Below are 27371 nucleotides of genomic sequence, written 5' to 3' on the forward strand. Positions count from 1 at the left end.
CTGTTCATGGGCCTTGAATTTAAGAAAAAAGTATTTTAATCTCTTCTCACATGTCAGATTCTAAAAAAAGTTATCACGCTACTTATTGCGTACTCATAGTGAAAATGCCTTTTTTGGCAAATAGATATTGTATTTTGATATTTTAGTAGGCTGTCAATAATGGATTTATAGGTGTGACCCCTTATTCTTCATTCTTTATCCATCCCTGTTTGAAAAATAAAGGCATGCAGTCCGGCCAGTGGCAACTTCAAGCTTGGTGACTGACAGGAACATGGGAAGAAGGAGGAGGACTCTGGCTGCATTCACAGCCATGGTTTGGCCCTGATAACCAGGCCTAAGGGGGGTAGGGGGTGTGATTTGATAGGATCTGTGGCTGAGGTTTTTCAGCTGGGGGGAGCCAGAGAGAGAGAAGTACTGTTTGGAAATGGGAGAGAATTCTGGGGTGACATAAGCCAGGCAGGCTGCCAGCTGGAGAGAGAGAATCTTATGTGGGCCACCAGAGACCTGAGGCCAGAGAGGGGGCATCCAGAGAAAGGAAAGGTGCAGACTCCATTCAGACATCTAGCGTAGTCATACCTCCCAACCTTTTGAGATGGGAATGAGGGACACCTATTAGCAAAGGTATGTAGGCATAGGACATAGAAAAAGAGAGAATTGCCCTGCGGGACTTTATATGAGGTGGACCCAATAGTTATAATACTCAAGTTGAAATGTATCTGGTTTATTGTGTAGAACCAATATACAAAAGTGATACAACATGAATATTTGACATACACAAAACATAACATGGTCATACAAATATATAAAATATCTCGTAGCAGTAACAGTATGCACATCAATACAAATATCTTGAAACTCGACGCACGTTTCGTGGGTCGCATTGCCCACTCATCAGGAGTGTAAGTGTGCAGGCAAGTCTGAAAAGAAATTATTATTATTGTATTATAGACATGCAGGATTGATGACTATTGGAGTATGAATAACCCATGTGGGGAGACAACATACTCACAAATATAGCCACGTCATTGTGCTTAAACCGTGCTTCCATACGGCGACGGCCAAATAGTCCGACATGGGAGCTGAGGGGGCAGTATCCAAAGGCACTGTAATCGACTCAAGGAGAGCAATGAGAATGTGTTGTAGGTATGTCAATCAAACACCTGGCCAGTCTCTAAATGAAAGAGTATACATGTAGGTAAGTGAGCAGCTACTGTACTTCCTGTATGATAGCAGCCAAAATGATAATGGTCATATATATATTAAATGTATCAGAGACATGAATATGGACCAGGGAATGAAAAGAAATAACCAAAGGGTGAAGAAAGTGCCCAGGTGGATAAAAGTAAACCAAGTAGATAAGGATGAAAAGATTTGTTGTAAGACTGAGTAAAGGCAATGAAAATAAGTCATCATAGAGTGCATATGTGAAGTGATGAAATAAAGACATGGGAAGAGAAAGAAAAGTGGAGAAAGGGGAGAAAAAGAGGTAGAAAGTGAATGAATGGAAAGTGCTGTGAACAAATATAGCAAGGTGGCTGTGTGCTTACCATAAAGAAATTAATGCTGTTGTTTGGCATCCACCCTGTGTTCAAAGATTGGACTGTCTGTGATCACTCATCCTCACCTTAAATGTCTTACAAAGCATTGTGGGTCCCGCCCCCAACTTCATGTCTCAGGTGATTTGATTGCAGACAATTGCCTGCCATACAGCATGTGGAGCCATATGAGGACACCTGCGATAAACGCGGGCATCCATTCACCTGGATGATGGTCTCGCCGCAAATAACATTGCATGACGCCGCATAGCAGACGTACTGCGTGCATCGCGGGACCATGACGCCGATGCACAGGTGGCCCCACCTGAATGTCAGGAGGAGACAGCAGGGAAGCGATGCTCCCCTAATAGTGCATCGCAGCTCCCGTTTAGGTTAGAGGCAACCACCATAGGGAGCATCTAAAGCCAAGGACTGTATCCCATCATGTATGAATGACAATAGGCATAGGACACACCCCCTGGCACAAAGGAGAATTATACAAAAAAAATATTAGTTAAACCCTCAAGTGCTTTTTTTTTTTTTTTACCCCTACTATTCCTTTATACTGGCTTTTGACATTTACAAATGCAGCAATTTAGAAATTGGATGAAAGGCTTAGAACTGGAAAACACTTTGTGAACGATAAAAGTTGCATTTTATATAAATTATAAACTATATAGATCAGACCAAAATCAGGGACAAATGAGGAGGAAAGAGGGACAGAGGGGCATTGTTCAGAATGAGGGAAAGTCCCTCAAAATCAGGGACAGTAGGGAGCTATGCATACATGCCCCAGGGGCATTGCGGCCTAACTCCCATCTGCCTCCATCCAGCCTACATGAATGATCATCAGACCGGACCTAGAACAACATTTGTTAAATGTCAGCGCTCTGAGCAGCCACATGACTACCCTCTTGTGTGTTGAACATTTGTTTTGGGACTCTAATTCCTATGATGAAGTGTCTTAAATGGGACCTCAACAACCTTTCACTGTGGATTTGATACACTTTGCAAAAATACCTTTACCCTTGTGGATTACAAATAACTTCATTTAATGTTCAAGCTCTCCACTATGAGCTCAAAAGGCCTCACAGATGGCAGACGTTGTGGTAGAATTACTCATTGGGCCAGTGGTTAGCTACCTTCTAGCGATGTAGTTAGGCAGGGGCATTCTTCTCACTCCAAATGAGAGACATTTGATTATGTTGATCGCTGTTTGTTATTAGTACTTGCAGTGTCATTCTCTACTCTCCTTATACATTCAGGCACGCCCTCATACATAAAGAGAATTAACGCCAGGACTTTTAATTTATTTTCATCTTTGTAATATATCCCTGTCATTGAATGGTTGCTTTTACGATTGTCAAGTCTGTCTAACCACTTTTTACTTGGGGTTTACTGTATTGCTGGTAGGGATAGACCGATTATCGGCAAGGCCGATATATCGAGGGCTGATATGCACTTTCCCCGATGTATAGGTATCGGCCCCGGAATTGGCCGATATTGCCGGTATTTTTGTGAGGTCACTCTGCCTTCTTAGGCCGCCTCCCTCGCCTTGAACAGCCTCGCCTGGAGTCGGGAAAAGTCTTGCGGGAGTGTATCACAGCCATACACCCACCCACAGCAGCCTGGTGCCAGCCAGCCACCCACATCCACAGGCCCTGTACCAGCCAGCCACAGGCACTGTACCAGCGAGCCAGCCAGCCACCCACAGGCCCTGTACCAGCCACCCACAGCCCCTGTGCCAGCCAGCCACCCACCACAGGGTGCCAGCCAGCCACCCACCACAGGGTGCCAGCCAGCCAGCCACCCACCACAGGGTGCCAGGAAGCCAGCCACCCACCACAGGGTGCCAGCAACCAGCCACCAACCCACCACAGGGTGCCAGACAGCCAGCCACCCACCACAGGGTACCAGTCAGCCAGCCACCCACCACAGGGTGCCAGCCAGCCAGCCACCCACCACAGAGTGCCAGCCAGCCAGCCACCCACCACAGGGGGCCAGCCAGCCAGCCACCCACCACAGGGTGCCAGCAAGCCAGCCATTAAGCATTAAACAAAAATTAACATGTTCAGTACCAGATTTGTGTCAAAAATTGTCTTTATTTTTCAAAACTTTAAATGTACAAAATATCCGCCCATATTGGCCAATACCGATACGTCGTGACCAAAATATCGGTATCGGCATCGGCCCTGAAAAAAACATATCAGTTTATCCCTAATTGCTGGGTCCAGGACAGGCTATTATTGCAAATGGCAAGAGAGCTCACCATTTACCAGCAGCTCCTACAGGGGTAGTGCTAGAGGCAGGTTACCTTTTTGACTTTGTATGTTCCTGCAAAAGCATAATGCATATTAATGAATTAGTTGTGTGGCTTTCCAAATGTCTTGCCAATTCAGATTTGGCAGCAACAAAATGTCATATGAAAACAAGCATTGTATTTATCTGTAAATTTTGTTTTAAAAAAAGCTAATGCATGCAGAAGGTTTAAAATCCCTTTTCTTAAATTCCAAAATTAGTTTACAGTTTTTTCTGTTTTTTTTTTGCTGGGTTCCTTATATGCCACCTAAAGTGCTACAAAAAACAAATATATAAAACACTATTATATTCATACCATAACAAATATTCTATACAAATAAAAAAGTGCATTAAATCAGTATATGATTGCATATGCAAATATTTAAGAACACTTTGAGTAATTATGACTAGGGATGATCGAACGGTTCGGGTCGACCATCGGTTCGGTCCGAACATTGGGTGTTCGAGGTTCGGCCGAATTTAGAACTTTTTGCCCAAAAAGTTCGGAATTCGGCAACCAGAACCGACCAAAATGCAATGCTTCAGGAAATGGGCTTTAAAAGCCCGTGATTGGACCAGAACCATTAGCAAAAGCCAATTGAGGGGGCAGGAGAATGCTAGGAATGTGATTGGAGTGACTAGGGGGTCCCTAGACCAATCATTAGTGAATACGCCCCCCAGTATATAAGATCGCCCCCGCCATATTCCTAGCATTGTTATACTGGACATGGAAGAGAGTGGAAGCAGTTCTGTTAATTTTACTTTAAAAGTGTCATTTAGCTATTTATTAGTGTGAGGAAAGTTTCTGTAGGGAAAGTGTTAAGTGTAAGGGGACCGTAGTGTAGTGTAGGGTTAACTGGCAGTGACTGCTATGGCAGGGTGACAAAACCCTTCCATAGCAGGGTGACCGCTATAGAGAAATGATCATTTCTCTGAATTGCTTCGGAACTGGAATATGGCTTCTCACCAGCCAAGCATTTTTTATGCTGCAGGGGCTGCCACTGCCAGTGCTTTTTTGAGGACATGTTTGATGTCAGACATGACATCTGAACATGTGTATAGGGGGTATATATACACATATATGTCTGTATATATACCCCTAGACATATTTAGGTGTGATAGTAGCAGAAATAAATGCTTGCGCTAATGAAATCATTTACAGTAATATATTTCTGCTACTATCACACCTATATATGGCTAGGTGTCTATATACATATAATTATGTGTGTATATACACCACTATACACAAGTTCAGATGTTTTGCCTGCCTCAAAAGAACCCCAAAAAATGCCAAAAAAAAATGCTAGCTTCCAAAAAAAATGCCCAGGTGTGATTTTGCTGGCATTTTTTGGGGGTTTTTGGAGGCAGGCAAAACATCAGAACTTGTGCACAGTACCACTATACACAAGTTCAGATGTTTTTCCTGACTGCAAAGAACCCAAAAAAAAATGCCTTCTATTAAACCGGCAAGGTGTAACAGCAGCGAAGCCATACTCCTGTGCTGAAAGTTTTCTAATACAAACAATCTTTTTTTTTTTTATGGTTCTGGACATGCTACAGAGCTGAAACTTCACATGTACACTTTTTAGACCCCCCAGATAAAAATCAAAAAATCTTTTTTTTTTTTTAATTTTTCAATAATTGGCTTTTTTTTTATCAAAAATGACAATTTTTAAGAACTTTTTTTTTTGTGTGATTTTGTGTCTGGGGGTCTAAAAGGTGTACCTGTGAAGTTTCAGCTCTGTAGCATGTCCAGAACCAGAAAAAAAAAGATCATATAGGTGTAAAAGGAGGGTCCCACATCCCTGTTCTACTGAAAAATTATCTTTTTTTTTTTTTCATGGTTCTGGACATGCTACAGAGCTGAAACTTCACATGTACACTTTTTAGACCCCCAGATACTAAATCCAAAGTCAAAATCAAAAAATCTCTCTTTTTTTTTTTTTTCAATAATTGGCTTTTCTCTGTCGCTCATTGACAGACGTAGTCTTCTTGATTCACAAGAACTGGGTTATGCTGCCCTCTACAGGAGTAGGACTAGGCAGAAAGAAAAAACGTTCTGGCTCCACCCTAGGGGCAGTCCCAGAGGGTATATCCTCTTCCTGTCTGCTACAGAGAATCAGTTTTTTTCTGTCTAGTCAGGAGTAAGGACCTAAGTTCCTTGCTGGGATCTTTTTGGTCCTGGCAAGATTTTTTCTTTAGAAAAAATATTTTTTAGGTAGTTTTCTCCAGTGTTTTTTTCCTGTGAGATCTTCAAGCAAAAACGCCGGACTGGGCGACACTAGTGGTCACCCCAGCCGGCCTACGAGCGCGCGCAGACCATTGCATTGCGCTTGGTCGGCCGCGACACATTCAAGTAAGTATGCGGGGACGGGCGACGGGCTGGATGTTGAGATCCAGTGGTCACCCCGGTTTCTGCCTACGAGCGCGTGCAGACCAGAGCTCCGCGCTGGGTCGGCCGCGACGGAGTCCCATTGGAGGGACTGACCTTGCGAGTTAAAAGTCTCGCTTGGACGCCAGGAACCACAGAGTCGAGGCGTCCGGAGTGGTCCACAACTCCCCACCCCGGTGGAGAGGGTATTGTGAAGAGAGGGTGCCTGTCGGTTCGGTATGGTGAGTAAACGTTCCCTTTTTTCCTCGTTATGAGGCAGTATGAATTATGGGCCCCTCCATACATGGTCAGTATATATCTGACACTAAAAGTCCCCCTTGTAAATACAGTATGTGTTTGGTGGGAAGTGGACTTGGTTTGAGAGCTAACACTCTACCCAGCAGACTGTAGTATTACAGCAGACATAGGAGGTATAATCCTACCTTAATTGTAGTGTACCTCCTGCAGATCGATAAACCGCCACTTAGCAGAGATGCAGGTGGATTTGCTGGGAAAAACGATTTCGGCGGTCCGCCGCCATTTTGCCGTAGACCAGGTGCATGTATGTCCTCAGGTCACGCCGGCCGCCATGTTTTTGGAGTCTATTGTCTCCTGTATGGGGGCGGCCATGTTTGATGAGCCCAGCTACCTCGTGGAGAGCTAGGAACGCCGGAAGGCGTACACAGGGGGCGGAGCCACGTCCTTCTACCCGGGAAAACGAACACAGCTCTTTCCAGTCTGTAAAAGACAGACGCTGACTGCAGTTGGTTGGAAACTTCTCTGCATCGGGTGGTGAGCCTTGGGGGTCCCTCTCTCTCTCTGTGGGGATCGAGAAGCAGGTACTCTGAGGGGCGCTATTGCGCTAGGGGGAGACACATAAAAAAAAAAAAAAGAGGTATTTTTTTATTTAAAAAAAAAAAAAAAAAGAAAGTTTTTTGTTTTTTCTGGCAGAGGTGTCCTGAATTAACATGGACCCTGCCACTCGTGTATCTCCACCGGATCCCCTCGAGGTGTCTGCAGGATCCTCCAGCACCCCACTGATGGTTGAATCATTGTCAGCTATTATGGAAACTTTTGTGTCCCGGGTGGAAGTGGCTTGTCATTGACAGGGCGCAAGAAAGCGACCCCCGCCTAACCCCTTATTATCTGAAACTTTGGATTCAGACTCTGAGCCTATTTCTGCAGTTGCAGGTACTTCATCTGGGATTGGTGTCTCGGGTACTGTCTCTTCAGACAGTGAGGAGGATGTTTCGGCATCAGCCATAGCCCGAGAGGAAGCGTTGGTAAACGCACTCATTGTATCTGTTCAAGAAACCTTAAGATTACAGGGTATTCCGTCGGAAATAGCTGAAACTGAAATCCCTTTTGGGACTAAAAAACGCATGAAAATGGCGAAGGTTTTTCCATTGCCCAAATGTTTTTGGCAATCCAATCAAAGAGGAATGGAGTCTGCCAAAACGCACCTCTGCTATTTCTAAACGCATTAACTGGCGTTATCCGTTGAGGAAACCCTCATTAAGAAATGGACAGAACCACCTGTGGTGGATTCACCAATTGCTAGATTGAATAAAGCCACGGTTATTCCTTTAGAAGACGCTCCGTCTTTTAAAGATCCAGTGGATCGCAAGATAGAAGCTGTGTCTCGCACCTTGTTTTCCTTGATTGGATCAGCTTTCAGACCAATAATTGCTATTGGTCTGGTTTCGCAGACTGTAACTGAATGGACCAAGTGGTTACGCCGGGACTTAGAAGAGGTCCCTCAGGCGGTATCAGATTTGTTGGAACAAATGATACAGGGGTTACAGTTTGTGTGTGATGCGGCGTTAGACGCCACTCCATTATTGGCGCGAGCATCAGTTTCAGCAGTGGTTCTCAGGCGTACACTGTGGCTAAAAGGTTGGTTAGCCGACCAAGGTTCCAAAAAAGCATTAGCTAATATCCCCTTTTTAGGAGAGCGTCTATTTGGAGCCAACTTAGATGAGATCATTAAGGATCTCACGGGTGGAAAGAGCACCTTTTTACCGCACGATGTTAAGGGTAAAGGAACTCGTCAAAGACGAGGGCCTTCTTTCTCTGCTCACAAAAAAGTTTTTTCGTCCCGCGGGTGAAAAAATTAAGTCCTCCAAAGCTCCTTCAGGAGGCTTCAGGGGACGTTGGTCGGGCAAGCAAAAGCCCGCCCCCTCCAGACCTGAAGATAAATCGTCCAAAGCCTGAAGGTGCGCCCCCACCCATAATTGGGGTGGGGGGACGTCTTCGCCGGTTCCCGGATCCATGGCTTTCCAGAATCCCGGACAAGTGGGTTTGCGAAGTCATAAGGTCAGGGTACAAGATCGAGTTTCGATCTCTCCCACCGGCGCGATTCTTCCCTTCCAATATCCGACTATCCCCGGATCGTTTAGAAGATCTGCGGAGAGCAGTCACGGATTTACTACAACAAGGAGTGGTAGTCCACGTTCCTTGGACAGAACGTTTTCAAGGGTTTTATTCAAACCTATTTACAATACCCAGGAAAGAGGGCAAAGTGCGTCCAATTCTGGACTTAAGGGCACTCAATTCCTTTCTCGACATAAGGAAATTCAAGATGGAATCCATTCGCACAGTAGCAGCCTTCCTGCATCCAGGGGATGTCCTAGCTTCCATAGACATCAAGGACGCCTATCTTCACATTCCCATTTTTCGCAGGATATCAGCGGTTTCTACGCTTTTCCGTAGAAGAGAACCACTATCAGTTTGTGGCGTTACCTTTCGGTTTCGCCACTGCTCCTCGGGTCTTCACGAAGGTGTTGGCCCCAATGTTGGCACTACTGCGCCAAAGAGGCATATCGATTCTAGGTTACCTAGACGATCTCCTGCTTCATGCAGAGTCTCCTCAGACCCTGCTACAAAACATAGAAATTACTATAATTTCTTTACAGGAATTCGGGTGGCTGGTGAACCAGCAAAAGTCATTTCTGGTTCTCACCCAGAGGCTCGAATATCTGGGTCTAATTCTAGACACAGTCAGGACAAGAGTTTTCCTTCCGGTAGGGAAACTCCGAAAGATTCAATCAGCAGTCCAGTTGTTACTATCCAACAGCTGGTCTTCCCTTCGGACTTGCATGAGGGTTCTGGGGTTGATGGTGGCTTCCTTCGAAGCAGTCCCATTTGCCCAGTCCCATACCCGAATTCTTCAGCAAGAGATTCTTCTCAGATGGAATCGGAATCCGGAGTCCCTGGACTATCGGATCCAATTGAGCAAACAGACCAGAGAGTCTCTGGTCTGGTGGCTTCGGTCTCCGATGCTCAGCCAGGGAAAGTAATTTCTGCCAATATATTGGACGATAGTGACCACGGATGCCAGCCTATCCGGATGGGGAGGAATTCTCGGTCAGTTATCCGTTCAGGGACTTTGGTCCCCGGAAGAATCCAGGTTACCGATAAATGTATTGGAACTGAGAGCGATCAGACTTTGCCTGATTCACTGGACCGAGCAGCTCCAGGGCAGCCCGGTTCGGATCCAGTTGGACAACGCCACGGCCGTGGCTTATGTCAATCACCAGGGGGGCACCAAGAGTGTCCGAGCGGCCAAAGAAGTGGCTTGCATTCTTCGCTGGGCGGAACGATTTGTTCCAGCTATCTCTGCGGTGTTCATTCCGGGGGTGGAAAATTGGCAGGCAGATTATCTCAGCCGTCAGACTCCGGATCAGGGGGAATGGTCCCTCCATCCAGAAGTTTTCCACCAGTTGTGCCTACGTTGGGGCACCCCGGATGTGGATCTGTTGGCATCACGATTCAACAGAAAAGTACAGAGATTCGTGGCTCGCTCCCGCGATCCTCTAGCAGAGACCGCAGACGCACTGGTCACCCTGTGGGGGCAATACCAGCTAATGTATGCCTTCCCTCCTCTTGGGTTACTGCCAAGACTTCTTCGCAGGATAGAGGAGGAAGGAATTCCAGTAATCCTGGCAGCTCCGGACTGGCCTCGTCGAGCTTGATACGCCGACTTGGTCAGACTGGTGGCGGACGTCCCGTGGAGACTTCCTCTCAGGGAGGATCTACTGTCTCAGGGACCGATCTTCTATCCTGCTTTACGATCGCTGGTTTTAAACGGCCTGGTTATTGAGACCCAGGTGCTGAAGGACAAGGGATTGTCAGCTTCAGTTATTCCTACTCTAGTTAAAACAAGGAAAGCGACTTCCAGAAAGATTATCATCGTACATGGAAGTCTTATATTGTGTGGTGTGAATCCCTTGGGTTCCATCTACATCTTTATTCGGTAGCCCGAATATTGGCTTTTCTGCAACAGGGAGTTGAGCAGAAGCTGGCCTTGAGTGTTATCAAGGGTCTGGTTTCAGCATTTGCTATCTTCTTTCAGAAGCCTTTGTCTACTCATTCCTTGGTGCGGAATTTCATCCAGGGGGTGCGACACCTGGCTCCGCCAGTGCACGCGCCGTTACCATCCTGGGATCTTAATTTGGTGCTGTCGGTTCTTCAGACACCTCCCTTTAAAAATATCAGGGAGATTCCCTTGCTTACTTTATCCCAGAAGGTGGTCTTCTTGGTGGCTATCACTTCTGCACGCAGGGTGTCAGAACTGGCTGCATTATCCTGTTGTTCCCCAGATCTGGTGGTTCATAGGGATAAGGTTGTTCTTCATCCGAATCCATCCTTCCTTCCTAAGGTGGTTTCAAAGTTTCATTGAATGAGGACAGTGTATTGTCCTTCCTATGTCCTTAGCCCAATCATCCTCGAGAATTTGCATGGCATTCCTTGGATGTAGTTCGGGCGATCAGGATATATTTGAATACTACGGATTCAATTTGTAAGACGGATTCACAGTTTGTGATCACGGATGGCCCTAAGAAGGGGTTGCCTGTTCTGCTGCGACCATCTTTAGATGGATCAGACAGACGGTGGTATAGGCTTATTTTATCTAAGGGTCGGGATCCCCCGTTCCCTGTTAAGGCGCATTCTACTCGGGCGCTTAGAGTTTCCTGGACCCTCCGCCATCAGGCGTCAGTGGTTCAGGTTTTCAAGGCGACTGTTTAGTCGTCGGTTCATACCTTTACAATATTGTATAAGGTTTATGTGATGGCATCGTCAGATGCCTCTTCTGGCCGCAAGGTTCCTGCAGGCCACTGTTTGAGGAGACTGTTGGTCTACCTCGAGGATTTGTGGGGTAGGTCTCATCTGTTTACTCGATGAGTCCTTTGATACTTCTGGTTGGCTCCGGTTGGGCCTTCTAGTTTGGATTTTGATTTTGGTCAATCCCACCCCTCATTTGTGGCACTGCTTCTGGATGTCCCAGTTCTTGTGAATCAAGAAGACTACGTCTGTCAATGAGCGACAGAGAAAATCGGATTTTTGTAAGATCTTACCGTAAAATCCTTTTCTCTTAAGCTCATTGACAGACGTAGTACCCGCCCCTCTATCATTGAGTTGGGTTGGGTTAAATTCTCTGTTGCTGCTTTGGGACAGAACTGATTCTCTGTAGCAGACAGGAAGAGGATATACCCTCTGTGACTGCCCCTAGGGTGGAGCCAGAACGTTTTTTCTTTCTGCCTAGTCCTACTCCTGTAGAGGGCAGCATAACCCAGTTCTTGTGAATCAAGAAGACTACGTCTGTCAATGAGCTTAAGAGAAAAGGATTTTACGGTAAGATCTTACAAAAATCCGATTTTTTTATCAAAAATGACAATTTTTAAGAACTTTTTTTTGTGTGATTAATAGTTAATGGGGCATGACCCAGAACCCTAGGCACTTTTTAGGGGCATTTATTGGGTTTTAGGGCTTAAAAATTGTGTTTTTTGATTACCGAAGTTCGGGTCCCATTTCGAACTTTTGGGAAATTCAGGTGTTCTGGTCGAACCAAACTTTTCAAAAGTTCGATCATCCCTAATTATGACTACATACAGTAATATAACTGGATACTAACATTTATAGGTAAAGTTGATCAAGGGAATATCTGATTGCAGGAAGGATTGTTTTCCCCGCTGAAGCAAATTGGATCATGCTTTACTGGTTTGAATGGGTATAGGATTGTGTATATAGGGTTGTAAATATGCAGTATATATTTTTTCCTCTTTTATTGGTTGAACTAGATGGACTTGTGTCTTTTTTCAACCAAGCTAACTATGTAACTATATGTAACTATGACAAAAATGCTGTGCAAATCAATAAAGGTGCATACAAACAATATGTTAAAAATCCATCCAACAAGTGATACAGTTAAAAAATTGTGCAGAATCAATTCAACTGTATATAATATATCAATGATAAGTCCATAAACCATGTGGTGTTTAAACCAACATCTTTCATAAGGTGAGAAATGTAACAGCAAATCTTTAATGTGGTTTAGTGTCTGTGCACCCTTCACAATGCACATGAGTGGTGTATCTCACGCACCAGATTTGATTGACAGCTTATTACAAACTGGTCAAACAGTCCAGAGTAACAATACTCAAAAGCACAAGAATCACAAGAATTGGTTCTTACAATCTACATAACACTCATGAAAAGAAGGTTCCATTCAAAGTGCGAAAGGAGAAAAAGCTCCTAAGGTTAAACAACTTCTTTATTAAAAGCACCAGCAGGACCACTCCTGAAGATGTCCGTATAGACCAGTGGTTCTCAACTCCTGTCCTCAGGACCCAGGCCAGGTTTGCAAGATAACTGAATTACTTCACAGGTGATATAATTTGCTGTTCAGTGATTGCAGTATTCTACTCTGCATCTCCCCAAGGTAATACATAAAATTTGGCCTGTTAGTGGGTCCTGAGGACAGGAGATGAGAACCACTGGTATAGACAAAACGCATATAATGTTTTTAAAAATCGTTCAGATACTTATAGAGTAGCTTAGGTTGAGGGGGTTTAGGGTAAGCACAGAAATGTTTGTATTTGCTTGTCGGGTTCTTTAGTCTTTTTACTCATTGAACTCATTGTAAGGCTTCTGGGGAGACTGTACAATGCAGTAACTGTGGACTACAGTTAGTGGGCAGTTGTAGTAGTAGCTGGTTGAGTACAGGTTAGCTCAGAATATAGCATCTTGGATAGTGGCTAAACCACACCTCTTGACACTACTAAGCCGATAACACTAGTCTACAAGAAGAAAGCCTCAGAAAGTAGCTACATTTTACCAGAATTGGGTCACTTATAAAGGAAAATTAAGTCCTGAGTATTAATTGGCTCCAGTTTCCAAGATTCAGATTCAGGTCAAAATTGCATCAAAATAATTCAAAATTATAAGGGCGATGTGTGATTATGTTCCTTAACTTTTCTTCAAAATGTGATATAGCAATGAGAATGGTGCCACACCAATCATTATACATTTATCTTTTTATTGATACCAGTAACCTAACCTTCCATTCATTAATTGGTTTTTCATGTAACATTTTCATGCTCCCTTCACACCATCAGGACTGCGAAAGGCATGGACTTTTTCTTCTTTTTTAGCCACATGAAATGCAACAGTAATGAGGGGCTAAACTCTTCTCCTGATCCCCTTGTTTGCATCCAAAATATAGGTGGTATGCCTTTTTTTTTTTACCACTGCCGTCATATTGCACTTTTGAGATGGTAATATAACCTTGCCACAAATGTAGCAGAAGTTATATGCATTGTTTACACAGATTCAAATCATCTTGGCTTCTGAGAGAAAATATCATCCAACTATTCTTTGGAAATGTTTGGAAATTACACTTTCACAAGCTACCAGATGTAACTGTATGATGCGTAGATATGACCAAGACAAATGTACCTTGCAATAAAAGAACAATAAATTACAGTTAGGTAATAATCTTTAGTCTCAAAGTGAAGATACATTTATACACTTCCATAAGGTACCATTTTCATTGTTCTTCTGTACCTTGTCAAAGTTAGGAGGCATCATGATCATCAGACACCTCCCTCCCTTGCAGGCCATTATACTCGCCTGTATATACATCTTTATTGTGAAATATCTTGAAGATTTTAGCCAACCAGCACCTTATCATCTGTTTTCTAAATTATCAAATCAAAATATATAAGAATTAGCACATTTTATCTTGGAGATTGATAATTTCCCAAAATTTGTAGACCAGTGTAATTAGGTCTTTATAATGTACAACACTTTACCTTTCTTCGTCCTTGATGTCTTCAGGCTGCACTTTTAAGGCTACATTCACATGTTGGCGTAGTGGATCGCGGGCAGAATCGCTGCGATTCTGCCCGCGACCCGGAAATCATTGCAAATCGCGGGACGCCTGAGCGTTGCCGTTGATTTGCAATGGCACCCCAAACGCTGTGCGATGTTGCCGCGATTTCCGCCTGCCGAATCGCGGTAACATCGCGCAAACGAAATCGCGGGTCGCATGACGCCCCAAAGAAGCTCTTGTACCTTTTTTGGGCGTCATGCGACCCGCGATTTTGTTTGCGTGATGTTACCGCGATTCGGCAGGCGGAAATCGCGGCAACATCCCACAGCGTTTGGGGTGACATTGCAAATCAACGGCAATGCACAGGCGTCCCACGATTTGCAAAGATTTCAGGATCGCGAGCAGAATCGCTGTGATTCTGCCCGCGATCCACTACGCCAACATGTGCACTTTTTATACTTATAGCAAACGTAACCCCCTAAATAATATTTACTTTTACACTATAAGTCATGCAACTCCATGTCAAATAATCTTTCACAGAAAATCCAATAGATGTTCGCTTGCCTGACAATTATTACCACAGAAGTGTAGGTCTCTGTATGCTTTAAAATGTCCTGTCAAACCCACAACTCCCATGTCCTAATGTTAAAAAAACACTGGTGAGGTCCTGGTTATGAATTCATACTCGCTCTTGGGGCACAAAAGCTGGGGAATCAGGAAAACACTCTGAAGTACATATAGACCTACATCTGTGTAGTCATATTCATCTGGTAAGTGGACATATTTTTGTGTGTTCTGTTGAAGATTGTAGTATTTACCATCCAGTGGTGTGGCTTATACATGTTAGCCTGTAATTTGTCATCTAAGGTGTGTCAACCCTCTACAGATACATTCCTGGACTTTGTCTGACTTTCTAGCCAATTTGACAGCCTAGGCTCGGAGACTTAACACACTTTTAGCACAGGGTATCCTAGATTTCAAATTTAAGTTGTTCTGGGGTTTGGGAGCTTCTACATATAAGTGGGACTGCACTGATAATGCATCTTTAGTGGTTTAGATACTAAACTAAAGATTAATTTTACATTTTAAATTGCTATAAATAGATGACTGCATGTTTGTGTCCTCTTGTTACCTACACGATATGAGATGTTTATGTTACTGTACAGTATTGCTATGTTCTTCATTCAAGTTTATATAAAATGTGTAGGCATTTTCAGGTCACCTTCCTTGAGGTAAAAGTCAGTCAGCTGGGTAGAGTAATATCTGGCCATTATACAGACTGTCCAACCATCATCTAGCTTCTGTGGCCATATATAGACTACAAATCAGTCATGTCTGAATGATCTTGTTGTTGGGAAATTATTTTTTCACTAGCATTCAGATTTTTTTTAGAAATAAATAAAAATAAAGAAATAGAGATAAGAAATACATAAAAAATTGTCTAGGTAACACTGACATCTGATGGATTGTTTCACTTTGCTTTTTGCACAGACTTATTGAATAATGCTGTTAACGTAACATTTGGAATGTAATAATATACCATTATATGGTGAACATTATTTATGAAGTGATTTGCACCAACTCACATTAATGTTTCTTGCAGGTGTAAAGACTTATTATTTCTTAGTGAAGAGGAGAAGATTTCCTTGAACTCGTTTGATGATGAAGCTCAGAGAGGCTCTGCAGATCTTCTGCGTAGTTTGGCTCAGACTGATATCACCTCAGTGTACAGGATGGGTAAGTCAAAATGTGATCATTTTTAAGACTATAAAACATTTTACCCACAGTCCTGGGCATTTTTGAGCTAGTAGCACCCAAGCACAGTTGCTGTTTAGGAACATGTGACCATTCTCAAAGGGCAGGTACCTCACCATCTGACCCACTGCCATTGCTAAGCTTTAGGGTTAGAAGTGAAAAGAGTAGGAAGCTTCTGGTATGTATTCTGGCTATAAGTAGCCTATGTGGTTCAAAGTAAGAGCTTCATTTAATTACTGCCTTGCCCTGATTTCTTCAGCTGCACCTGAGCAGCACCTTAGCATAGAAAATTTTAGTTTTTATTTAAGGGTTTTGAGCATTTTTAGAAGTGTTTTACAAGTGTTTTAGAAGTGTATTAAAACTCTTTTGCAGCTTCAGGTGTTTTTGTTTAGCCAATAGAAAGCACTAGGGGCCGGAGAGGTGGAGGGGATTAGGGGTGGAGAGCTGCGGTCAGAACAGAAAATGCACAACAAAATGTTTATAAAGTGCTCATGTCACGCGTTTTCAGGCATTGCCATTGAAGTCTATGGGGCCCAGTCTGCCTCCAATCTGCCAAAAAGAAGCTCATGTGCTTTTTTTGAGTGACAGGCATTTTGCTACAGGCGACAGAATGCTCAGATGTGAACAGTGCCATTGAAATGAATGTAATTTGCCTTGTTGAGCGTTTTAGAGCTTCAAACAGAAAATTGCTCAGGTGTGAATGGGGCCAAAATGGGAGGAAACAGGATGAGTCACATCCTTTTTACGTGGTACCAAACATCTATTTTTGCTCCCAGAAGTCGATTAGAGTGTAAGGTAGAGAAAATGAAAAATATGTAATGCTGTGGAGGCAGTCATGTATGGGTGAAAAACAGGGTCATTTAAAGCTGAACTCCAGCTTTTGATACACTTTTCATAGTTCGTTTGGGCCAAGCTGGCCCAAACTAACTATATATTTAAGGAGGGCTAAAGGTTCAGAAAGAAATCTTCAGAGAGGATCAACCTGTCAATTACAGTGCCTTGCGAAAGTATTCAGACCCCTTGAACTTTGCGACCTTTTGCCACATTTCAGGCTTCAAACATAAAGATATAAAACTGTAATTTTTTGTGAAGAATCAACAACAAGTGGGACACAATCATGAAGTGGAACGAAATTTATTGGATATTTCAAACTTTTCTAACAAATAAAAAACTGAAAAATTGGGCGTGTAAAATTATTCAGCCCCTTTACTTTCAGTGCAGCAAACTCTCTCCAGAAGTTCAGTGAGGATCTCTGAATGATCCAATGTTGACCTAAATGACTAATGATGATAAATAGAATCCACCTGTGATAGTCTCAGAGGTCCGTTTAAAGCGCAGAGAGCATCATGAAGAACAAGGAACACACCAGGCAGGTCCGAGATACTGTTGTGGAGAAGTTTAAGGCCGGATTTGGATACAAAAATATTTCCCAAGCTTTAAACATCCCAAGGAGCATTGTGCAAGCGATAATATTGAAATGGAAGGAGTATCAGACCACTGCAAATCTACAAAGACCTGGCCGTCCCTCTAAACTTTAAGCTCATACAAGGAGAAGACTGATCAGAGATGCAGACAAGAGGCCCATGATCACTCTGGATGAACTGCAGAGATCTACAGCTGAGGTGGGAGACTCTGTCCATAGGACAACAATCAGTCGTATACTGCACAAATCTGGCCTTTATGGAAGAGTGGCAAGAAGAAAGCCACTTCTTAAAGTATATTTGGTAAAAATAGAACATGAAAAATTGCAAAAACCTCCAACATAACAAATAATTAAAATGACAAAACCAGACAAGAAAGCAGACACCCACACAAACCACACATCCACCACACACTCATCCAATCCGATGGTTCAACCAAAGAGGTACTAGTGCAAGTGGCTTGAGACTGAGTATAGATGTGATATGGAGTATATAAGAGATGGATGGATGGCTAAATCCCCTGAAACATGAGGGACACATGTTATGTCCCTCACTAACATGTGAGACCACTGGATGTGCTGTATAAACTGTATGAAGCTGAGACTACATACATCATACCGCACTGTGTTCAGGGTTCAAGCTGAACACAAGAGTCTATCTGATCGGTGCTCAGCTATTCAGAGAAAGCAATGTATTTTTGCAATGAATACAAAACTTCCTCTGATTTGCTGTGAGTCAGAGAAGCTGACTGATGATGTCACAGCCTCTGACTCAGCCAATCAGAAGAAGCTTTGTATTCATTGCTAGAATCACTGAGCGCTAATCAGATAAACTCTATTGTATTCCAAATATGAGATAGGAAGTCTCAGGTCGAATCCGAAACCCAGTGCGGTATGCAGTATGTAGCCTCCACTACATACACTTTTTATCACACATCAAGCGGCCTCAAGTTAGTGAGAGACATAGATAGTTTGGGCCAGCATGGCCCAAACAAACTATGTAAAGTGAATCAAAAGATGGAGTTCTGCTTTAAGTTTTGACCTACTCTTTGGGTCCCCTTTCTAGTTAATGTGTTACTAGTAAAGTAAGATTATATTGTTTGTAGAGAAATAATGTATTTTTAATTTTTAAATTCATGCTGCTGTGCATGAGTAATGAGCAGTGAAAAATAATTTAGTTTCACAGTGCAGCATTAACAGGGCACTGACAGACTCGGAAGAAGCATGCTGCTTTATGTAATTAGTAAACTCAAGCATGTCTAAACATTGTTTCCTTGCTAACAAAATGTATTTGATTCTGCAAGAAGCAGTAGTGTATAGAAACCCATCATAGGTATAGCAGTTAGCTTATATGATAAAATAGGTCTTTTTTGGACTATGGTATTTTTTAATGAAGCTCTTAACTGCTCCTATCCATATATAACACTGCCTGAGACACACTTGAATGATTAAAGTATAACTATAGGCAAAATGTTTTATTTTTTTATTTTAAAAAGAACAAGGGAGGGTTATAACCCGTCAGATTTTGTATAGCCGTCTATGTCCCATTGCAGAGATTTCCCTTCAGTTGCTGTCCCATAGCCAAACAAGAAGTGAGAGGAAATACCTGCAAATTAAGGGAATTCCTTGGGGCCCCCAGGTCCCCAGAACTAGTGTCCCCATTGGAAGATTTCCCTTCTATTACTTTTCTGGGGACAACTCAAAATTTAGGGTTTTCTTTTACTTTTACTTGCAATAATAATGGTAAACAGGACAACTAGAGACATCCAATAAAGAAACGAATGACCGCACTTCCAAATGCCACGAGATCTTTAATGCAAAAAAATCATCCAACAAGCAAAATCAAAGAGAGTTAATGACACTTGTCAGAAGAGCATGGTTGACATGTTTCGCAAATCTAATTGCTTAATCATAACCTGGCTCAATCTCCTTAAGGGGGACACAGACAGCAATAAAAACTGACAAGTGTTCTAATCCCTCCCCACTCTATCCAAAACTATAAAAAAAGTTTTGCCTTTAGGTATACTTTAAGCCCTTTTGTACAAGCCCCAACACTTTTTGTCATGATTATTTTTGGCAAAAACACTGCTGAGTATGCTATCAGAGGCAGCATGAAAGAAACAAACAATGAGAAAAACACCACTCAAGGTGAGAGTTCCTCCAAAGTACCTTGTCTGAGCACAGAAGAGCTATGACTAAGCCCTAATATTAGTACTAAATGCGTCAGCTGTTTTTGTTCCTGTACCTATGCATGCTGTATGAATTTTATCCACTTCAATAAACGGGAAATGCATTGGAGTGCGGCCATCCAGATACTTTTTGTTTCAGCATGAAAGAACTTTACTTTTCAAGGTCCGCTCTATCACAAAAAAACAAAGTGTAATAAGTAAAAACTTTTTAAAAAGTTTTTTTTGTCTTTTACTTCCTAAATCCTGGCTTCGTGTAGACACACCATGGAGACCTCACTACATAAGAACTTTTGTGTGACACCTAGCAAACTGCTTCCTGTGATGTTTGCAGTACCCATCGCCAGTGACAGGACAAGGTCACCCAGAGCGAACATGCCAAACTGTGCCCCCCCTTAAGATGTATTAGCCTTATGTGTCAACAAAAAATACCCCCAAAAAAACTGAGCACTAATCTGCATGCTTACCCCCTAAGCATAAATTTCTCCAGTACAAATCTGCCTCTCTTCTGAAATTCCTACTAGCATAAATCCCCCCCCCCATTCCACCTCCTAGCACAAAGACACCCCCTACATTTTCCCTCCTAGCACAAACCCCCCCCCCCCAGCAACAATTTCCCCTCCTAGCACAATTCTTTTTCCCCACTTCACCATATCATTTCTTTTGGCACGCACCCCTAAATCCCCCCTCCTAGCACAAATCCACCACCTAAATTTTCCCTCCTAGCACAACTCTCCTTCCCCCTTCACCATATCACTTCTTATAGCACTAACTCCTCAAATCCCCCTCATAGCACAAATCCCCCACCAAATCCCCCTCCTAGCACATAGTCACCCGCTAAATTTATCCTCCTAGCATCAAACCCCCCCAAAACAATAATTTCCCCATCTAGCACAATTCTCCTTCCCCACTTCACCATATCACCTCTTCTAGCACGAACCCCCCAAATCCCCCCTTCTAGCAAAAATCCTCTACCCCATCCCCCCACTCGCAACACAAATCCCCTTAAATCACCACTCCTAGCAATTCTTACCCCTTGACACCCCACCAAATTGCCCCTCTCAACACAAATCCCTTCCCCCTCAATCTCCTCGCAGTGCCCATCTCACCTCCTGACCAACCCTTGTCCAGGCCCTGCTCATTGCAGGAGCCATTTGTGAGATGTCACTCATGTGCAGACATGCTGTGAGCCTGAACCAGGTCCATGGAATCTGGCAGATATACCAGTGGTGTATGTGCACATGTGCCAGTCTCCCCGCATTAGTGCACATGCCATGTCTGCCAGGTTCTATAGACTTGGCAGAGACTCACAGCATGCCTGCGCCAGATCTCAATTAAAGATGTGCAGCCCTGGGGAAGAGAGCAAAGCAGGACAATGCTGAACTTCATGGCCTAATAGCTATGTTTTTTTTTTTATTTTAAGGCAGAGACAAATGAGTGAAGTTCCTATTTATTATACAGAGCTACCTTTTATATCTACAAACTAACAAACAAGAAGAATATATTTTTTTGCTAAATTTAGCCACAGATGTCCAGAGGTCACCAGAAGAGGGAAACAAAATAGAAAATGAACTACATTTCCTTTTTTTTTTAAATATTTTTAATTGAAATACAAATAATATAAGCATTGATAATAAGACTAATCAAGAAGAATAGAAATATTTGTTGGTACAGAATAGACACATGGATTCATATATTCATTGTCATATATATATATACAAGTCATTCTTATACGAATGTTATGAATAAATCAAGAGGTTAATTCGGTATGTTTATGCCATGTGAAGGGAATTTTTTTTTTTTTTTTTTAAACAATACAACTACTCTAGACTAATAGTTATATGAACCTATAATTGAACAAAGTTGAGGCTCGTAAAGAATACCTCACAAACCATAGCTGCATATCTCCTCATCTGGAGCATTCTCACTAGAGTCCGACGAGTGGGCCGCAGCATAATTAGTGAAGTGTCTTGAAAAATTATAACAAAAAATGCACAGAGAGACAAAAAGCAGAAAATAAAACAACACATTCTCATACCATCTAGGTGCACATGTTATTTTATACAGAGCGCCAGGAACTCCATTGATATTTGAATTGTAAGGTCTTACCCACTTTGTATGCTAACAAAATAAATTTCCTTCACTTGCCATTTTACTTCTCTGACATTGGTTATTACATTCGATTTCCAGTCCCGCAGTATTGCTGTTCTAGCAGCAAACCAGATGTGCATGGTTATTGGTCCTAAAGGGGATTGCAGAAACATTGATATAAGGATGGTCTGTTCAACATTTGGCTTGCCCAAAAACCCTGTAATTTGGGATATTAGTTTGAAAAAAAATCGCTGCCCAGAAGCTACGTAGGTGGAGACATGACCAGACCATGTGTTTCAACGTGCCTACTTGGCCGCAGCCCCTCCAACACTCATTGATATTATTTGGTTTGAATTTAGCGGTTATGTATGGTGTATAATACCATCTTAAATGGATTTTTTGGTCTATCCACCAGTAATTTTGTACATTTAGAATATTGGTAGTTGCATTTAATCACTTTCAGCCATTGAGTATCTGTAAAGGTTTTATTCAGCTCTGCTTCCCATTTTCTCAAATGTGGGTTTTTTTTTTAATGAACTTAGTTTTGTCTTGTAGTAGGTCAGAGAATGTATAGATGCCCTTTAAGGAAAGATCTTTAGATTTCCAGTGTTTCCACACTGCTTCAGAAATTGGAACTGGAGGAAATTGGTGGTGTTGTAGAATAGATATCAATCTACTGTATGTGAGTTGTTCCATATCTGGTAGCGAATAGTTTTGGGTCAGACTTTTGAATGGTAATAGGTGCCCTTTCTTGAGAAGGTCATCGAGGGTACTAATGCCCCTTGCTGTCCAGTTCCTAAATGAAATCTCTGGAACTAAGTGTTCCAAAGACTCTAAAGGGAATGGGAATTATCTTGCATTTACATGGTAACTCATAATGTCAGTTTAGATATTTCCAAGCAAACATCGCTGCCAAGATGGTGGGGTGATCATGTAGATTCTTTAATCCCGCTAAATCAGTGATCTGTAATGGTATACTAAGGTTGTGTGTGTATGTGCCCACTCACGTTCCATACTACTCCAATGTTTTAAATGTGGTGGATGAAACCAATATTTTAGTTGCTCCAGTAAGGTGGCATTATATTAGTCTTTCAGACTAGGGAGGCCCATTCCACCCACTGATTTGTGTTTTATTAGTATATGAGCTGAGCATCTTGGTTTTTTCCCAGCCCAAATAAATTTATTTAGTTGAGCTTGCAGGCTAGCAAGAAAGGTAGCTGGGACACGAATGGGTAGTGTGTGAAAATTACATACAATTTTAGGTAGCAGCATCATTTTATATGCAACTAGTCTGCCTGCCCAAGAAAAATACAATTTTTGTAAATGAGACATTTCTTGTTGTATCGTATGTATGAGAGGGGGAAAGTTGGCTGCGTAAATGCCTGAAATAGAGGGTCTTAATTTAATACCCAAGTACTGTAGTGAGTGCATAGTCCATGGATAGGGAAATGTCTGCTGTAGGGTCCTTTGTATTGCCTTGCTTACCATGATGCCCATTATATTAGACTTAGTGGCGTTTATTTTTGTGTACAAAAGTGTTGAAGATTTTTCAGAACCCCATGAACTGCCAGTAGGGAGTGAAGTGGATTTGATAGTGATAGTATATTGTCGTCTGCAAACAGTATGATAGTATGTAGGTTGCCATGGGAATGCATCCCTTTAATATCGGCATGGGCTCGTATTTTTTTCGTCAAGGGCTCCATGAGCATGGTGAAAATGAAGGGAGATAAGGGGCACCTCTGACGAGTGCCGTTTGTTATCTGAAATGCTGTAGAATACATTCCATCTGTGAACACGTGCTGAAGGATTGGAATGCAGAGCTGAAATTGCAGAATAAATTACACCTCTAAGGGCAAACTTTTCCATTACTTTTGACAAGCATCCCTAATGAATACGATTGAAGGCCTTCTCCGCATCTAGTGTTAGAAGCAGTGGAGGGTCCTTTGATTTTTCAACCAGATGAACAACATTGTCTCGTCACATCAGGTGCTTGGCGACCTGAGATGAACCCTACCTTGTCTATTGTTATCAGTGATGGGAGATATTTGTTCAGTCCTCCGCCAAAATCTTTGCATATAATTAAACCATCTCCAGAAATGATCAACGACTTGGTAATAGTAGCTAGCTGTTTCTGTTGATGCACAGTATAGGCTGGGAGATCCCCAAAAAAAGGCCAGATCCTGCAGACTGTAGGGCAGATTCTCCCTGCGCCTTGTAGCTTGCATACGTTTTTTCTTTGTATGATAAAAATGAATTCTGGCAATGGTATCTCTAGGGAGATGTTGTGGTAAATGCTTAGGTTTTGGTAGCCTGTGTTTGTGATCCACTAAAAGCTCCTCCAAAGGTGTCTCCAGGAGTGCCTCTTTTAGAATGTCGGTGAAGTAGCTTTGCAAATCTGATGTTTTAACTGAATCGAGGATGCCTCTTATGTTTACATTGTTACGGCTGGATATATCCCCCAGGTCTGCCATTTTTGCTTTAATCAAATGTTGCTCATCCTCCCTCTCATTATGTGCATCAACCATTTCAGTGAAGGTGGAGGAGAATTCTTCCATTTTGCATTCAATGTGGGTCACCCTGTCTCTTACTGCTGTAATCTCCATTTTAAATGCAGTGCTAATGACATTATATCTCAGTGTAGGGTGCTGCGCAATGATACCAGCATATCCTTTAATGTGGTGTCTAGGACTGGTTGATTGGCAGTGGGGAACTCTGATATTGAATCCTGCAATTCCCTAGTGTCAGCCAAGGAAAAACTTGATGCACTCACCTCCAGAGCTGCTGGTGTACTGCTTATTTTTTGTTTAGCCTTTAGGGCTGGATGTGGCCGAGGGGGTCTGCTGCATTGCTCATTTTTTGTGTCCAGAACTGTGGGTATATCCAGGTGGCTGTCTGTAGTCTGTGTTGTGCTCTATGGAGCACCTGAGAGGCCCGCTGCAGGAGCTGCCGACGCCACCTTGGCCTCCCTTGTGCCGCTGTTGGGAGAAGAAGTCTGTCATCTTCCCTGGACTGCTCTTTTCTTTTTTTTTCCTCGAAGACATTTTGGGATCTACCCGATGCTTTAGGGAGCGTTTGGGCTGAGAACCAAGGCTTTGTGTGACTAGGGATAGCTCAGGTGAGATGGCTATGCTGCCATCTCCTCTGCTGATCGGCCACGCCCCCAATTTATCACAAATTCTAAGGCTTTGTGTTGCCTTCTCTAACCCTGCTGCCCTAGTCACTGGCTCACAGATGCCATTATGCAAATGAAAGCCATGATTGCAGCTTAACTGCATGTTAAGATACTTACAGTGTTTTAAGTTTTTATGTACTTTGTTATGCAGCATGTTGTATGTTAGTATGCCTTTTTAGGCTAAATTAGCTTTAAAAAGCAACAATTGGTATTCTACTTTCTGACACTAAAGAGAAAGCAATTGTATTAAAGCAGTAGTAAACCGCACCAATTTTTTTAAACCCTGCAAGGTAAAAGCATAATTTTAAGAGGGGTTAAAATTTAAGAGAGCTTCCATCTTCACCCGATCTTCCATCCAGGTTTGCATGCTCCGGCTGTCTGATTGGCCGTGCTGCGACGACGTCACTCTTGCACATGCACGCGGTAGTCACGTTCTGCGGTGAGGGGCTCTGAAGGGAGGAAGGGAGGGCACAGGTTTGCCGTCCCTTCAGAGTGCATGTGCTGGTGACATCACCTGTAGGTAGAAGTGCAAAAAAATTATTTACTTCCACTTTAAAGCCAGTCATACCATGTGCTAATTTTATCTGATTCCTGAGGAACCGTCCAAAATTTGCTTAGTGGGCGGCCCTGTTAGTCCCCTCCTGGCTGACATTTATCAGTTGAAAAAGTGAAGGAAGCAGGAGGAAAATTGTTGGATGAACAGCGGTTGCAGCTGTTGTTCTGGTATCTGAAAGCCACCAGCTGTAAGAATACAAAAACCTGGCAAGGGGGAAAAAAGGCCAGGTCTAATTTTTTATTAACAGGATGGGGTTGTCATCCCAATGTCTGACCCACATTCTGTAGGACCAGGATATCCTTTTTTGTTTTCGTCATCGCTAGAGGCCCTCCTAGCATGGCATGTTGTACTAATATGTTACCTTTCCCAAGCTCATTTGCTCATGTCATCCGGTCACTAAATAGGGATATGTTTTGCTGGAAACATTGTTTCCTATTACACCCCTCTCTTTCTAGCTATATACAGTTCTCAAAAGCTCATTTAACATTATTCATAATATTATTATTAATGCACTTTTTTTTTTTATAAACTAACTTGTGGTTTATGTTATCTTGCCATTCATACCAGTTAACTGGTAATATACTGTAGGACAAAACGGTGAATACAAGACCAGATGCTTGCAGAGAAGGATAGAGGGGGTTAAACTGCGGGGACTTCTATGCTGAATTGGTGCTTCTGCATTTATGTAAAAGAAATGAACTAAACCTGAACAGCTGGAGAGCCACACATGGCCTGAGCTCGCCTGTACCGAGAGGCTGAAAACTGATTGCTCTTGAACAGATTTCTACTTCAGTTTAGACAATGTTAAATCAATATCAACTGCCTTGTAAACACTGATTCACTTGCTAGACAAGTGTTAATTTGTAGAAACAATCTGCTTAAAATGAAGAGTTCTTACATTTTTAAGCAATTGTAAATTAAATGACTGATTCAATAAAACACTGTCCTGTTCAACATCTGTAGTTCCATGATTACATTATGCATGTATCTTTTCAAAAGCTAACACCATTTTCTGCTACGTTTGTCTGAAACTGCCAACATTTCACTTAAAGTGGAAATAAGCTTTATTTTTTTTTTAAATTGCAAAGCCAAATATACCTTAATGTCTTTATAAATTAAAGCAGATATAAAACCTAATTTAATGACATTTAGTTTGAGGAAGCACTGTGTATCAAACAATTGTAACCTTTTTAAGCTAATTTTTTACCCTAATTCATAATTATTTGCTTTTCAGTGCACTCTTTTTGCACCCTTTTTTTATCTACATGTACTCCAGTAATATTTGCATGGCATTTCTTAGGGCAGGTTTCCTGATGGTGACAACAGTGTACAATGCCTAATTTGTATTAAACGCATACTCATAATCGTGATCAGGAGTCATGTGACAAGGTGACAACACAAGATTGCAGTTAGGAGACAGGGACAGAATGTTGTCGGCCTATAACAGAAAGTGTTAAATCTCTAATTAAATCTCGAAATAGCTGTTGCTTTCTATTACTGCAATGCAGTCTTCACCAGTGGCATGAAGTATTGTAGCTATAGGAGAATAACTTTTAGGTCCTCAGTTCATCTCTGGTCATGATCTATGAATATCTTCATCTTTCTCCGTTGTTCCACATGAAGCATCACAACAGGGGGATCTATCAAGCAGGGTACTAACAAACTCAGGTTCCTGTGTGCCACAAATGCAATTTCCTTCAATTTAGTAAAGAGTTTTTCATTTATTTATTTAAGAAACCTGGGGTGACCGTTCTATACATGGGGCTGTAATATTTTTGCATCAGAATTATGATTATACTTAAAACAGTTTCCCATTTAAAACACACATCTGAGAAATAGGCAGAAGAATGTTTTATATTGAGAATGTGCTGCTA

The 27371-nt window shown here is 42.4% G+C and overlaps 1 protein-coding gene across 3 annotated transcripts in view; it reads left to right on the top strand.

Annotated features, from left to right (window-relative positions):
- SH3TC2 (SH3 domain and tetratricopeptide repeats 2) overlaps window positions 1–27371 on the top strand; it is a 181785-nt gene that overhangs the window by 113480 nt on the left and 40934 nt on the right. For all 3 annotated transcript variants that reach the window (XM_082254470.1, XM_082254468.1, XM_082254469.1), the window contains one exon: window positions 15921–16054. In XM_082254470.1, the coding sequence (XP_082110596.1) occupies window positions 15921–16054 (134 nt within the window). The remainder of the gene's footprint in view (window positions 1–15920; window positions 16055–27371) is intronic.

This window comes from Pelophylax lessonae, assembly GCF_965119305.1.
Source record: "Pelophylax lessonae genome assembly, chromosome: 4".
Lineage (NCBI taxonomy): Eukaryota > Metazoa > Chordata > Amphibia > Anura > Ranidae > Pelophylax > Pelophylax lessonae.